Here is a 14,506-nt window from a genome sequence, read left to right as displayed (position 1 = left end):
GATGTAAAAAAAAGAAGGTGCTTTATGGCGAGCATATTTATTTTAGCGCTGTGCTAACCGGGTAAAACTATGTTTACATGATGATAGCCATTTTGGTATTTCTTGGTAACTCTATACGCCGAGGATGCCATTCATTGCGTGACCTTTGTGTCTTTGTGGAGGCGTAAGAATCTTGGATGTAAATGTCAGCATTTGCCTCGAGTAAGGATGTGCAGAATGTGGCGCAAAAGCAACCATTTCTATTTCTAACACTTTCGCCAAAAGTTGTCAGATTGCAGCGATAAACTGAACTAGGTTTAGTCAGGAACCTAATAATGGCGACTAACATTTGTTTACCAGAGTAACAACCCTACTTTTACTAGTTTTTATCTTTTACCTAACATGTGTCAAAGGTCCCTGGGGCCAAATCTGGACATTTAAAGATCTTTAAAGATTGTGTTCGGTGCTAATTAAAAGGTGCCTGTTGTGTTAAGAGTCGATCACGTCAAAGAGATGCTTCTCTCCCCAAAATTAGTGTCAAATATTGGAAACTACTGGTTTCAAACTCAAGGATTTGGCCGACCGGGTTTTTTAACGTGGCCCTCCAGATGGTTTAGTTAAAATCAAAGTAGATTAATGTTTATGTTGATATTACGAAGTAAAAAGATGCCAGTTTTTAAGATAAGATAAGTAAGTAAGTAAGTTAGTAATTTGTATTTATATAGCGCTTTCCAGGGTCACAAAGCGCTTAGACAATCAAAACAATACTCAATAAAATATATACTTTAAAGGTCAAGATAATACTGAGAAAAACAGATGCAATCTATTTCATCAATTATAAAAAGATATTTAATATAAGTTTAACTAAAAAATAATTTGGTATATTTGATGTAGGAAAGACTCCGAAAATTGAGTCTTTAAGAATAAAGGGAAAGAATTTAATCAGCCTTCATGTTAGTAAACATACATTTTGTTCGACCAACGATTAAGTCTTTTTAAAAATGTCCAGCCCCTGATCTAGGTCGATAAAAAAACAGCCTTCATAAAGGACTGGAGCTGAACATTAACGCAACCTTGAGTGTGTTGACCGCATCTATTGATTGTATAACCACCAGTTTGTGTCACTTATCTTCGCTCTTTCATACCCGCTGACATTTGATGGCTTTTTATCTCGCACATAATGAATGAAAATTGCAAGTTGATGTTTACAAAACGTGTACATTACCACTGCTGGTGCCTTATTCTGATATGATCAAGGAAACCAAATCTCTTCTCGCTGGTGTCCCGCGGGTGGGAGAGTTGTTTTTTAGATATCTGGCTTTGTAAATGTGTTGTTGATGTGTGTCAGTAAACTTGTTTGTAAATGTGGCAGATGTTTTAAAGAGACCTGCAGCTGGACTCACTGTGGTGTGTCTTGTAGGTGGTGTAGGAGAGGCTTTAGTGATTGGTTGGCTCTGTTTCCTTTTTCGCGTCATCCTGCAGATAGTCCAGGACGGGCGTGACTCTCGGTTGCCTTAGGTCTGAGACCTTGGTCTGCAGTCAGAAAAGAATGAATCCCTGTCGAGGAGGGAAGAGATTGTGTTCAAAAGTGATGCCGAGGATTTGTCAAGTTCAGCCTTGGTCAAGCGAGGGAACAATATTTTTGCTGGTAAAGATGCAGAAATCAAACCTTGCCGTATAGAGGTTACCTTAGTTTGGTGTTTGGAGATGAAAAAACGAGGGCTTCAGGAAAGGATGAGCGTTGAACCAGTGAACCGCTGTATTAAGAGAAACCAGTGAGGCTGCTAGTGCACTAAAGTCTACTTTTGTAAGTCTATCCCAGTGTCATAGTGTGAGAGGCAGGCGACACCCTGGACAGGACAGCAGCAAAACGGCAACCGTCTTTTTTTGCTGTGAGTCAATCGCGCTATCCGCAGCTCCTTGAATATCCCGAGTAATAATGCATTTATTTCTATATTTTATTTGTTTTTATTCACTTTTTATTCACTTTGTTACTGGCCTTGGTATCTGGTTCTCTCGCTCTCAACTAGGGATGGGCATCGTTAAGGATTTATCCAATACTTGTGCCAAACGCAAAAGACTTTTTGCAAACATGCAAATATTTTAATAATAAAGTAACTTTTAACCTGTTTCTATAAATAAAAAACTTCTGTCAGATCAATTTTGGGTCTACATTTCACCAATCCTAATAGTAATAGAGTTGCGTTCTTTAGGTATTATTTTGGGCGACTGCATGCATGAAGAAGTTAATAGTAAGGCGAGTTAAGGTGTTTGTTTTATTTAAATTGTATAAATCCAAAACCTAAATAAGGCGCCAATATTTCATTGTTTCTCGGACCTCATGTAAGAACCAGTGTAATGGTGGCACAGAGCATCCCTAGTTTCAACCAGTCACAGGCTGACAGAGCAGGCCCAAATAAAGCTGTATGCAGACGATGCAACGTAAAACCGGCTGATCTACTTTATATCTTTGTGTGGCAACATTTCCACTCATTTGCTCACACAAAGGAAAACACACTGCCACGCATTGATGGGAAAAGGTGGTTGAGCCCAGTATTAACTTCTAGTCTAGCAAGTTTAGGTTTTTTGTTGGTCTCTGTCTTGGTTTTGACACTGTTGTGTGCGTTTGCCTCGGCTGAAGTTGTCCTGACTACGATGCTATTTGCGACTAATGTGAAGGAGTTGAAAACTGTTTTTTTTTTTTTTGTGATTCTATGTGAGCCCTTTAATGGACCCCATGTTGGAAGTCGATGGATGGTTTAAAAATATACACATACCATGTGCAATGTTTTTTCCGGGTTGTTCTTTACCGCATCACGGAGTTGTAAATGTAAAATACATCTGTATTTTATTTGCTTCTTACCGGGCTCAATAAATACCTGCTTTTAGAGTGTTTTTGTTTTTTATTACAAATGCAAGTTGGCACCTCTGGAGATCTTTGCACTTCTAAGTGCTCTCCACTCTTGTTGCTCCACAAGGTCTTTCCTGACACATAAAATAACTGGATGAAAGACAATTAGCATTCAGGTACGCCGTCGTTATATTAGAAGGTTGGCGGCTTGTTTATTACAATATGACTTTCTCTCTATAAAACCTCTAATGTGATGAAGATCAAGTGCCAAAAAGAGTGTCGAGCAACCACCTGTTCCGACTGCATCAGACCCTCATCCCAGCCTTTACTTTGGAACCAGCGCAGAGAGAAACATCAAAGCCTGGTCCATCTTAGGAAGGTTGAGGGATGATTGACACAAAGCTTTATCCATCATTATCTTATGTCTTTCTGAGTGCATGTGTGTGCGTCTGTGTGTCCATACACACTTGATCTTAATGTCCTTTAGACTCCGAGTCGGGAAAATTGCTGGAAAAAGTGTAGTAGTAGAAACCTCAAATACAGTTCATCCATTTTTGATGACATTTAAACCATTTATTTTACATACACAGTACAACAATCTTAGCTTCTTGTGTTACTCGTAAAGGTGGGGCGCACCACACGACATGGCCAGAGGGGGCGTCCTCCAGGAACTTTTTTTAAATCCAGAAGCTCTCTGGTGTATTTCAGAGCCATTTCTGAGCAAAAAACAATTAACTATCACTGATTATTATTATTTTTTTTGTTGTATATTTATGTGCCCATCGGTACATTTTCGACTGAGAAAACAATGATTAAACAATGACTTTTACAGTTAGTAATGACGATAACATAAATTACTGTGGTTTTATTCTTAAGTCTTTAACACTCATTAAAGTAGTCAACAATAATGTAGTGAAGATCCATACTGTCTATACTGTTGTTTTTTTTTTCCCAGTCGAACGGGGACCTTGTTTCTTTAAAATGTATCTACTGACTGGTTTATAGAAAGCCTCAAACCATATTTTTTAAATGCTGCTTATAACTTAAAATTTAGTTTTTTCCTAAATACATTTTTATATTTAAAGCTGTTGGTTTTTTCTTTCTACCTTTACTTCTTTAAATGGACCAATGGACAATTTTTTTTTTTTTTTTATGCGTTTCTCGTGTAAATAATGTTGCGCTGTGAGAAACTAATTCCCTGACAGACTTCAGCTGACCTGGTTTCAGTGTATCTGCCAATCAAATAGGGTCTGAAACAGCGGATCGGTTGTGTACCTCAAGGTTCTGTTTTGGGTCCTTTATTATTTATTTATTCCCTGGGTAAAAACATTCAGAGATTTCCTCATTTTTGCTCATGACATTCACCTCTACTGCTCATTCGATCCAGCTGAGCCCCAGGGGCTGAACAGCTTAGTCAATTGTTTGCTAGAAATCAAACAATGTCTGAGTGAAAACACTTTGCAGCTAAATGTGGACAAAACTGAACCTCTGGTTATTTTTCCTAATGATAAGATTCCAAGGTTGAGTCAGTACTTGGGTGACTTAGGTCAGTCTGTCAAACTGAGCCCGAGAAATCTGGGTGTTGTATTTGACAAAGAAATGTCTCTAGTTCAACACTGCAGAAAACTGACAAAAAAAATGTTTCCTTCAACTGAGAAAAATCTCTAAACTGTCGGAACATGATCTGGAGCTTGTAATCCATGCGTTTGTTTCTTCTCGTCTGGACTATTGTAACAGTTTGTTTTCATGTCTTAACAAGAAGGATCTGTCTCGCCTGCAGTTGATACAAAACTCTGCTGCGAGAATTCTGACCCGCTCTAGTAGAAGAACTCACATTTCCATAATTCTTCTGCACTTTGTTGTTTTTATCATGTCTTCCATAACAGTCTTTTATAAACGCTTTGGAGGTCAAACTTAAAAAAAAAAATGCTATTATTGTACATTAACAATAAGATTTGTTATTATAAATATTTAAGCTTGTTAAAACTTAATTTTCAATTGGAAAGTTGCATATTTCTTTCCTTACAAGAGCCGTCAAGAACATTTTTTTTTTCTCCTCAGAGAAGTTAAACTACAAGTGAGTAAAGAATTGAAAGGAAAGAAATTAAAGTTATTTATTAACATCTGTGTCTCGAGGGCTCGGTGCAGGATAATTGTGGCGTATATAGTTCAACCTTTGGTCACTGAGGCTCCTCACAAGAAACTGGAGTTGAAGACGGCAACATATAAGATACTCAACAGCTGTTCAATGGTAAGATGCTTTTGTTGATGTATTTTTCTGCTTTTATTGGAACCTTTTTAAGTTAATTGATCGTGTGTTTTGTGAGGCAGAGACAATTATCTCTTCAAATATAGGTCAACAGCGTCAGGCGTAACAGATAATGAGAAACTTCAGCTACAATGGATCCTTTTAAATAGGTTCTTCAAATAATGAAGCAACAGACCCTGTTTTGACGTGGATTTGCTGTTGATATTCAGGAGTTACAAAGGACTTTGCGCTCATAACTTCAAGCGATGACTCAGACTGATTTATTCAATAGAGTGATGTATCCACAAATCCTCTGCAAATTAAGGGACAATAATAGAAGTGCTCCTGCTTTTTTACTTATATCCTTGATTCAACTTGTACTTGCCTGAAACCCACTGACATCCCGCTTAGCAAACAGCTAATAGCTTAGACTATTTCCACCATAATTTTTTACAAACATGTCCCAAATGTGGGATGAATAAAGGAATAAAAAGAACCGTATTACATCTCTCAGCTATTAAAGGCTGATGAAGCTTCATGAATCAGTGTCATTATTTTCTCTTTTTTAGCTCGATGTGCTCTTTATTTCAGACTAAACACAAAAGAGACCAAGGTATTTTAAAAATCCAAGTAAAGGGCCAAAAACTAAATATATTCAGCAAACTGTCTTTAACAGGAAGTATGAGTCCCATATTTCTTTTTAATTCACCGTATGAGACTCTTTTCATCTTAATTCCTGTTTCCTGTTTGTTCAACAAATACTACTAGTCGATTGCCATTGAAACCTTCAATGGCTGTTTTATTTAAAATCTGTTATTGTTAAAAACAAAAATCGATTTTCTTTGGCTTATCTTAAAAACTGGTTTATTTAACAGGAAATGAAATCCAAGTGTTGGACAGAAAATACAGATTTAAACATTGAAAACAAATTGCAGCAAATTCCCCCCAAAAATAAATATATTCCTTAAAATAAATTATGCAATATTCAGTTTGATAAACATTACAGTTTAAAATGAGATATAAAAGCACATCATGTCTCCCTGTTTGTCCCATTAGTTACATTGGAAATCTCATATTGTGTAAATGAAACATCTTGGTTCCTTATCTTATCTTAAACCTTGGCGTCATTATGGATCATCAACAGGAAATTAAATCAACTTTGATCAAGATGGACCTCAAATTACTTTGAAAATACAATAAGATGAAATCAGGACTGGCTTTTACAAGAGCATTATTAAGTATTTACGCGAGGATATGGTAAGAAATGTCAGGTACAAGGATAAGAACTCATTTATGTAAATCTTTTGATGTAAGCTGTTGAGTCACATCCATTAAAAGCCAGGTTTTGCATAATTCTCTGCAGCTAGAAAGATAACAGTCAATATATATTTTTGTTCGCTCTGGTTCCTTTTGGGTGCTGCAGAAGGCTATTTGAAATTCTATCCTCGTCACTCTAATCTAATATGCACAACACGTATACAGGAAAATGTTATGTGTCTCACTTGAAAGCCGTAGAAAATGTGAGTATTTTTTAAAAAGCTTCAACATAATCAGTGATTTTTCAAGTACGTCTTGTTAAAGGTTTTGCTCAGCGGTGGTTCCCAAACCGACAGGATCATTTTTTCAACAGCATCATTTCCCAAAGAGCTATTTATTCTAATCGTAAATAAACTTTTTTATTTTACCTCAGTGGCGTGTTATACATTAAAGGAGGAACAATAACGTCGCTCTTCTATCCTTCAGACTGTAAGGAACCACCATTAGCCAGACACTGATAAAGATACAAAATCAGTTTAAAAGAAGAAACAATTTGACATAATTGCGGAGCGATTTTGTTGAGACGTTTAGCAAGTTTGAAGTTGCCTTGATAAGAAAAAAAAAGCCTTGTCGCTCCTCTGAGGGAACTTTATATGTACACTGGTACACTGCTTGTCCTTTAAAAGAGGGATGATTTTCCTAAAAAGTAAATCGCACGCTAAAAATCAGAATCTCTTTGTATAAGTTTTTTTCCCTTTTTTATTTTCCCTTTTTTTCTTTCACAAGGTTAATTTATTCTTCAAAAAGAGTATCGCCTTGAACAGGGGGTGGACAATTCAAATACCTCAGGTGCCACATTATGTTATGTTATACGGGGGCCGTCAAATCAAAAGAAAATAAAAAAATGATTTAATATGATGGGAAAACTATTTAAACATGTTTAATTATGTCTCTAGTAAAACACTGCAGAAAACTGACTAGAAATTGTTGCCTTCAACATCTCTAAAATGATGTTACTGGAGACCAGGAGCTTGTAATCCATGCATTCGTGTATTCTCGTTTAAACTATTGTAAAAGTTTTTTTTCCGTTTCTACAAGAAGGAGCTGTATGGCCTGCAGTTAATACAAAACTCTGCAGCGGGAATTCTGAGCAGCTCTAGTAGAAGAACTCACATTTCCCCGATCCTTAAAACTCTGTGTTTTGTTTTTGATTGTTAAAGCGCTTTGTGACCCTTGTCTAGAAAGGTGCTTTATAAATAACCATTACTTACTTACTTACTAAGCTTTTTTATTGGAAGAATCTAAAGATTCCATATTTCGATATATTTTTTAATTTAAATATAACATTTAAAAAAAGAACACAAATATATATATACAGTGTATATATTATAACATAAGATTAATTGAGTATTATTTCATTTTTAATTCATGATACAAAAAAAGTTAATTTTCGAAAAACACAAAAACAATACAGAGAAAGTACAAATAAAATTAAATAAAGGGAGGAAATAAATCAAACAAGGTTTTAAACAGGTAATTGTTCGATCAGAGCCATTGGAAACATTAATATATGGTCAGTTTTATGGTATTTTATGGCATTGATTAAGTTTGAATCCTCTGATTTGACTCTACATATATTACTTAATTACTTACTCTAAGATATAAATAAACGTGTTAATAATACAAATTAGATTAAACACAATTTCTCACGTCCAAACAAACGTCGCTCCAACATGTCAAAGGGCAACATTCGAATTTCTTCTGCTAATCTTTCGAATATATTCATTTACAGGGAGTGAAAAAGAACCTCTTAAGCCACATGGGGCTCCTCGTCCTTTTCGTGGTCTTAGCCAGAGATGCACTCTCGGTGTCTATACCGGAGGAACACAAAACCTCTCAGCGGCGTCTGTTAATTGAAGACGACCCTTCGTCGGGCGGCAACAACACTGGCAGTCTGAGTAAGTCACTTCCTGTTGTTAACAAGTCACCACGGACTTTGCACTCAGTAACTTTGGTTTTATAGAATATTCTTGTTAAATCTGCTGCGGCTGACATGTGACTTTAGACGATGACTCGACAACTTTACACATTTAAAGCAGGCACGATAAAAATGTGGCCCATGGGCCATTTGCGTCCCCTGATTGAATTTGACGTGGTCCGCTGACAGAATGGATTTCTTTTAAACGTTGCACTAGTTTAAATTCAAGGAATAGGTAACAAAATGTTTTTAATTTATCTGTGACTTGGTGAAGATAAAAAAGTTTAATTTTTTTTAACTTGGGCGAAGTTTAAATGTTGCACAAGTTTTCACAAAAATACAACGTAATAAATACTGAAACTCTGGTTGTTTTTCTGTCTTCCAAAATATTATAGTAACTTTTATAAAAGGATGTTCTACTAAATGACTGACATTCACTTTGTTGTATCAGTGACGTGCGGTGAGGTTCATGGTTGACTCCTTTAGTGTCAGATTTAAAAGTATATAAACCCAAAAGAGCAACTTATTTAATTGGCTACTGTTTTTTTCATATCTCAACAGCATTCTTCACACACACACGAAGTTTAATAAATATGTGATTTAATTAATCATTTCTCAACAAGTCTATATTGAATTGTTGTGATATGCTGTGGGATATAAGTCTACATCCTCTAGATCTATGGCAGTCATCGATTGTGGCTAAATATTGATTTAGAGCTTCATAAACCTGTCATCTTTGACATTGATATAAGAGTCATAGCTGAAATATTACGTTTTAATTATCAATTTATTTAAAGTTATGTATTACAAATCTTTAACCTGCCATATTTAATGATCTGAGACCTTTCAATTGGCTGGAAATCTAAATTCATTTTAAACAATCAATGGATATAGAAGAAGATGAATGATCTAATAAATAATTTAAAAAGGATCAGCAAATGTGGGTTTAAACAGTGATAGAAAAGGATTACAAGGAAGACGCAGCTGATTCAATGCTCTTAATTTGATAGACAGGCGTTTATTTCCTCCTATAAAATGGCCAATTTACCATAAAGTTTAAGAGAACGAAGAAATCCCTAGTGCCGGCATTAGACCAGTGGTGCTGTGATGACAGATAGACCCGACTTTTGTTACATTTGATTGGTTAAATTGGTTAAATGGACACAAGGCCTTCCATGATTGGCTAGATTTACACAAACCGGAACATTTTTTATTATGGTAATAGGAAAAATATTGAGCGTGAGAAAAACAAGTAATATTTTATTTAAGGCCAAAATGTATTTTATTAAATGTATTTTTCTTAGCATTATCACTTAAAAAAATTGAAATTCAAACCATTAAAGACATCAGCGGACTGTGGAAAATCAAATAAACGGTGTGCATTATATTGGTGAAATTCAGAGATACGGCAACTGACGCACGTCGATTGCATTTAGAGGTGAGTCACTGCCTCCCCTTACCACACATCACTGTAATATCCTCTGTTGTCGGATTTTCTTTTTAATAGCTTGTCCTTTCCACTCAAGGATGACGCCCATAATGCACAACAACGATAGAAGCTCCTAAAACAGTTAATGATTAAACAAGTTCCAGATTTAAAATGGTCTCATAAAACATGCATCAATCCATTGATTGGATTAAGTTCGAGCAGGTAAAATAGACGTATGTCACAGTGGAGGCTGGAATCCAGGAGAGTAGAGATTGGAATTCCAATCTCTACTAGGAGAGATTTGAATTCTACCAGAACAACCTCCAATTATAATTGGAGAAATTGGGATTGCATCAAAATGTTTTGCAAAATAGACTGAATCATTTCATGTTTTAGATATCTGATACAAGTAATATTTATTTATATAGCGCTTTTCGGGACCAGGGTCACAAAGCGCTTAAACAATCAAAACAATACTCAAAAAAGTACATACTTTAAAGATCAAGATAATACTGAGAACAACACAGGAGTTCCAGAAAATCAAGGAAAAGCCTGAACAAATAAAAACGTCTTAAGATATTTCTTAAAGTAGTCAGTAGACTCCATCAAGCGCAAAGAGAGAGGAAGATCGTTCCAAAGCTTAGGAGCAACAGCCTGAAAAGATTTCTTTCCTCTGGTCCTGAACCGTGTGCGTGGAACCATAAGTAGATTTTGATCCACAGACCTCAGAGCCCGAGCTGGGGTGTAAGGCTGGATCAGATCACTGATGTAAGGAGAAGCCTGACCATGAATAGCTCTGAAAGTAAGAACCAGAATTTTAAAGTTGATCCTGAAAGAAACTGGAAGCCAGTAAAGAGTTTTAAGGATCGGAGAAATGTGAGTTCTTCTACTTGAGCGGGTCAGAATTCTCGCTGCAGAGTTCTGTATCAACTGCAGGCGAGACAACTCCTTCTTGTTAAGACATGAAAACAAACTGTTACAATAGTCCAGACGAGAAGAAACAAACGCATGGATTACAAGCTCCAGATCATGTTCCGACAACATTTTCCTAAGTTTAGAGATTTTTCTCAGTTGAAGGAAACAGTTTCTGGTCAGTTTTCTGCAGTGTTGAACAAGAGACATGTCTTTATCAAATACAACACCCAGGTTTCTCAGGCTCAGTTTAACAGACTGACCTAAGTCGCCCAAGTACTGACTCAACCCTGGAATCTTATCATCAGGAGCAATCACCAGTTTCAGTTTTGTCCACATTTAGCTGTAGAGTGTTTTCACTCAGCCATTGTTTGATTTCTAGCAAACAATTGACTAAGCTGTTCAGCCTCTGGGGCTCAGTTGGATCAAAAGAGCAGTAGAGCTGGATGTCATCAGCAAAAATGTGATAAGAAACATCTGGAAATCTCTGAATGATTTTACCGAGGGGAATCAAGTACAGCAAAAACAATAAAGGACCCAGAACAGAACCTTGAGGGACTCCAACAGATCCGCAGATTCAGACCTCATTTGATTGGCAGATACACTGAAACTGCGCCCAGAAAGGTAAGATGAGAACCATTCTAACACAGACCCAGACAGTCCCACTTCATCCCTCAGTCTTCTCAGCAGGATCTGGTGATCAACTGTGTCAAAGGCTGAGGACAGATCCAAGAGAACCAGAACAGTGAATTTACCAGAGTCAGCCGACATCATGATGTCACTGGACACTTTCAATAAAGCTGTCTCAGTAGAGTGATGTTTACGGAAGCCAGACTGAAACTTCTCATGGATGTCGCTCTGATCCAGGAACAAAGACAGCTGCTCAGACACCACCTTCTCCAAGATCTTGGACAAGAGCAACATTAGTTCTTCACGATCATCAGCGCAGAACTCGCTCACCTGTCTCACTCTTAAAGGAACAGTGACACGCAAAACAATCGTATTATCGTATTTTCATTTGGTTTGTTCAAAAATGTAATTTCAAATTTGTTCAGACCTGAAAAAAATCGGTTAACTATAATGTCATTCTGCCTACATAGAAAATATTTAATATTTCTCAGCAAGTCAGTTACAAAATATATAAATAATAAATTAGGTTGATATCAAATAGTTTCATTTTGAATGTCCTATTATTTTGTATTCCGCATTGTTTAAATGATAGTAGAAATAATGATATAATAATGATGATAAAATGATTATGATGTGTATTTAATGTATACAAAACCCTCCAGAGTCACATAGTGTTTTACATAAGAAAAGACAACAACAACCATGACTAAGTTAAACAACTGCAGTTAATATACAGTACAAAACATTGCTATGATAATTATCAATTCAGATCCCGATTCACTAGAAGAATTCCAATCTCAACTAGTAGAGTTCCGGACTCTCCTGGATCCCAGTCTCCACTGTGACATGCATGACAACCAAGAGCTTATTCTTCAAACTGAAATGTTACAATTTGTCATTCTAGAGTCGGCTGAGGTGGAAAGTCCAAAGCCACTGGAGTGGGCTTATCTGGCCGGCGGACTGGGAACCGCTCTGTCCGTCTCTCTGATCCTGGTCATGGCGGTGAAGTTTCGCCTCTTCCATCGCTTCCTGGCCAGCTACAGACACTCGCTCCTGCAGGAGATGGACGGCGTGAGCCAGTACGGACCGGACGACCACAGCTTCCCCAGCAGCGTCTCCGGGCGGATGGGAGTCATGACCAGGGGGATGGAGCGGGAGGAGGAGGAGGACGACGACGGGTTCATCGAGGACAACTACATCCAGACCAGCGAGAAGGATCGAGCGGAGAGAGACGTCGAGGAGGAGGAAGAAGACACGGAGGACAGTGACGATGACCTGGAGTTCACCATCGGATAAGATCTTCAGAAGCGTAATTAACTGTGGATTAAATTCCATTTAGTTATTCAAGGATCTTTATTGCGATGATGTTCCACACAGTGAGTCAGTCGAAAGGAAGTGGAAATTTTTTTTGTTATGAAAGATGTTTTGAGGTCTTTTGTAACCTGATATTCTTGTGTAAGAGCTAGCATCATAAAGTTAGCATGTCAATGTGTGTTTTTCAGCAAAATAATTAAAACATATTTTAAGGTTGTTAAATAATAGAATGTAAACTTAAAATTAAAAGAATACATTATACATCAAGTTGATATCCGACTGTTGAATGAAATAACTTGTAATATTCAGTATAATAGTTTAGAAATCATTATAAATTATTTTGGATTTATTTTTTGACATTATTGAAAAAATGAAACTTATATATATATTCCAGTTGATTAAAAAATCGAAATAAATGTATCTTTGGATTTTAAAGTAGTCAATATTATTATTGATATCTTTTTTTTCAAAGACATCAATTCAAAGTATATTCATTAAATATATATTTAGTTATTTTATGGATTTTAAATAATAATAATACTTTCAACTGGATTTAATTCCTATAAAATATGTGTGTAGAAAAGCTGAAATTGCAGAAATATATAATATGAACCGATTTTTTGATAAGAATAATAATAAAAGTAAAACTAATTTGTTTTGTCCACTAGATGGCGGTCTCTGCACTATTTTCCTTTGTTTTGAAAAATGTTGTAATGAAGAATCCGATCCTTTTTAAAGTGATGGCGCCACCTACTGACCTCTAAACAACATGACACTGTTTCATGAAGCTTCATCAGCACATCACTAATTGAAACACATTTGATACGAAATATAAACGTCTTCTTGAATCAGACTGCTAGGGTTTTAATCGTATTTATTTTCTTTTTTTTCGTCATTCTGACGGCCCCTTACAAAAATCTAAGGGAATATCTGGGCCCCAAATTTGATCCCATCCCTGCTTTCCAAAATAAATGTAAAATTTGAATGTCAAAAAGTATTTTAACAAGCAAGTGCACTTTACAGTATAAAATATTATCCATTATCAGTTGGTTTTTTTCCAATTTATACATAATGATTGTTACAGGAATTCAAAATCGACCCATCTAAATCATCTTCAATTATTGTATTTCATGCCGTGATGCGCTGTTTTTCGCACATTCAACCTTGTAAATAAGTAAGTAAGTCATTGTAGAGTCTCTCAGTTTCCATGGTGCAGCGGAGAGAAGCACTTCTGCAGCATGATCCTGGTCGGCACCGGGGCCTCCACCGTCTGAAGCGAGAATTGTCCCAGAAGATGTCCACCCAATCATGGCCTCAGGAGATGAAAGGAAAATTAACAAAATTGATCAAAGACCAAATTTGCTACAATTTCAAAAAAGGAAATAAAGAAGAAGAAAAAAACTGTTTTCCCCGTGACAATATACTTAAAGAAAAAAGCTGACATCATGGACAGAAAGTCTCTTAAAGGATCCAAGGTCTCGAACAGGCAAGTTTGATATGATTTTTCTTTTGCTCTTTTAGTAAGTCAATGTCAGTTAATGGTTTTAACTCAAACATCCCTACAACTGTAATATTATGTTAGCTTGTTAGCTTGCCGATTGCATTGCTAGCTGAAGTGAAATGTACTACCCAAAAACTGGTTTTTTAAAAACTTTATTTCAGCAATGTGAAGTGAATTTAACATTGAATGCCAACTTGCTAGCTAAGCTAGTCAATAACACTACTAGTTGTAGTTAATGGGAGGTTACAAATCTCCCCCTATAACGCATACCTATAATGTATTGTGAATGATTTACTCGCTAACTCAGCTAATCAATAAAAATGCTAGTCGCAATAAACCGTAACGTGAAGTGAATTTTAAACTGAAAGCAAACTTGCTAGCTAAGATAATCAGTAACACTGCTAGCT

The 14,506-nt window shown here is 36.3% G+C and overlaps 1 protein-coding gene across 1 annotated transcript; it reads left to right on the top strand.

Moving 5' to 3' along the window:
- The first annotated feature begins 5,044 nt into the window (after positions 1-5,044).
- On the top strand, positions 5,045-12,865 carry LOC148063418 (leucine-rich repeat-containing protein 19-like). The gene is made up of 3 exons (XM_087811433.1): positions 5,045-5,081; positions 8,128-8,293; positions 12,189-12,865. The coding sequence occupies exons 1-3, from the start codon at positions 5,079-5,081 to the stop codon at positions 12,578-12,580; spliced, it is 561 nt and encodes a 186-aa protein (XP_087667559.1). The 5' UTR covers positions 5,045-5,078; the 3' UTR covers positions 12,581-12,865.
- Positions 12,866-14,506: the final 1,641 nt, after the last annotated feature.

This window comes from Callionymus lyra, chromosome 16 (genome assembly GCF_982586985.1).
Source record: "Callionymus lyra chromosome 16, fCalLyr1.hap1.1, whole genome shotgun sequence".
Classification (NCBI taxonomy): Eukaryota; Metazoa; Chordata; class Actinopteri; order Syngnathiformes; family Callionymidae; genus Callionymus; species Callionymus lyra.
The sequence above is the reverse complement of the archived record's forward strand: the minus strand, read 5'-3'. Positions and strand labels throughout refer to the sequence as shown.

What these genes read in the sequence shown, in the direction of transcription:
- LOC148063418 (XM_087811433.1), top strand. An exon ending in CAACAACACTGGCAGTCTGA is followed by an intron (nt 8,294 to 12,188) that starts GTAAGTCACTTC and finishes TTGTCATTCTAG; the next exon opens with AGTCGGCTGAGGTGGAAAGT.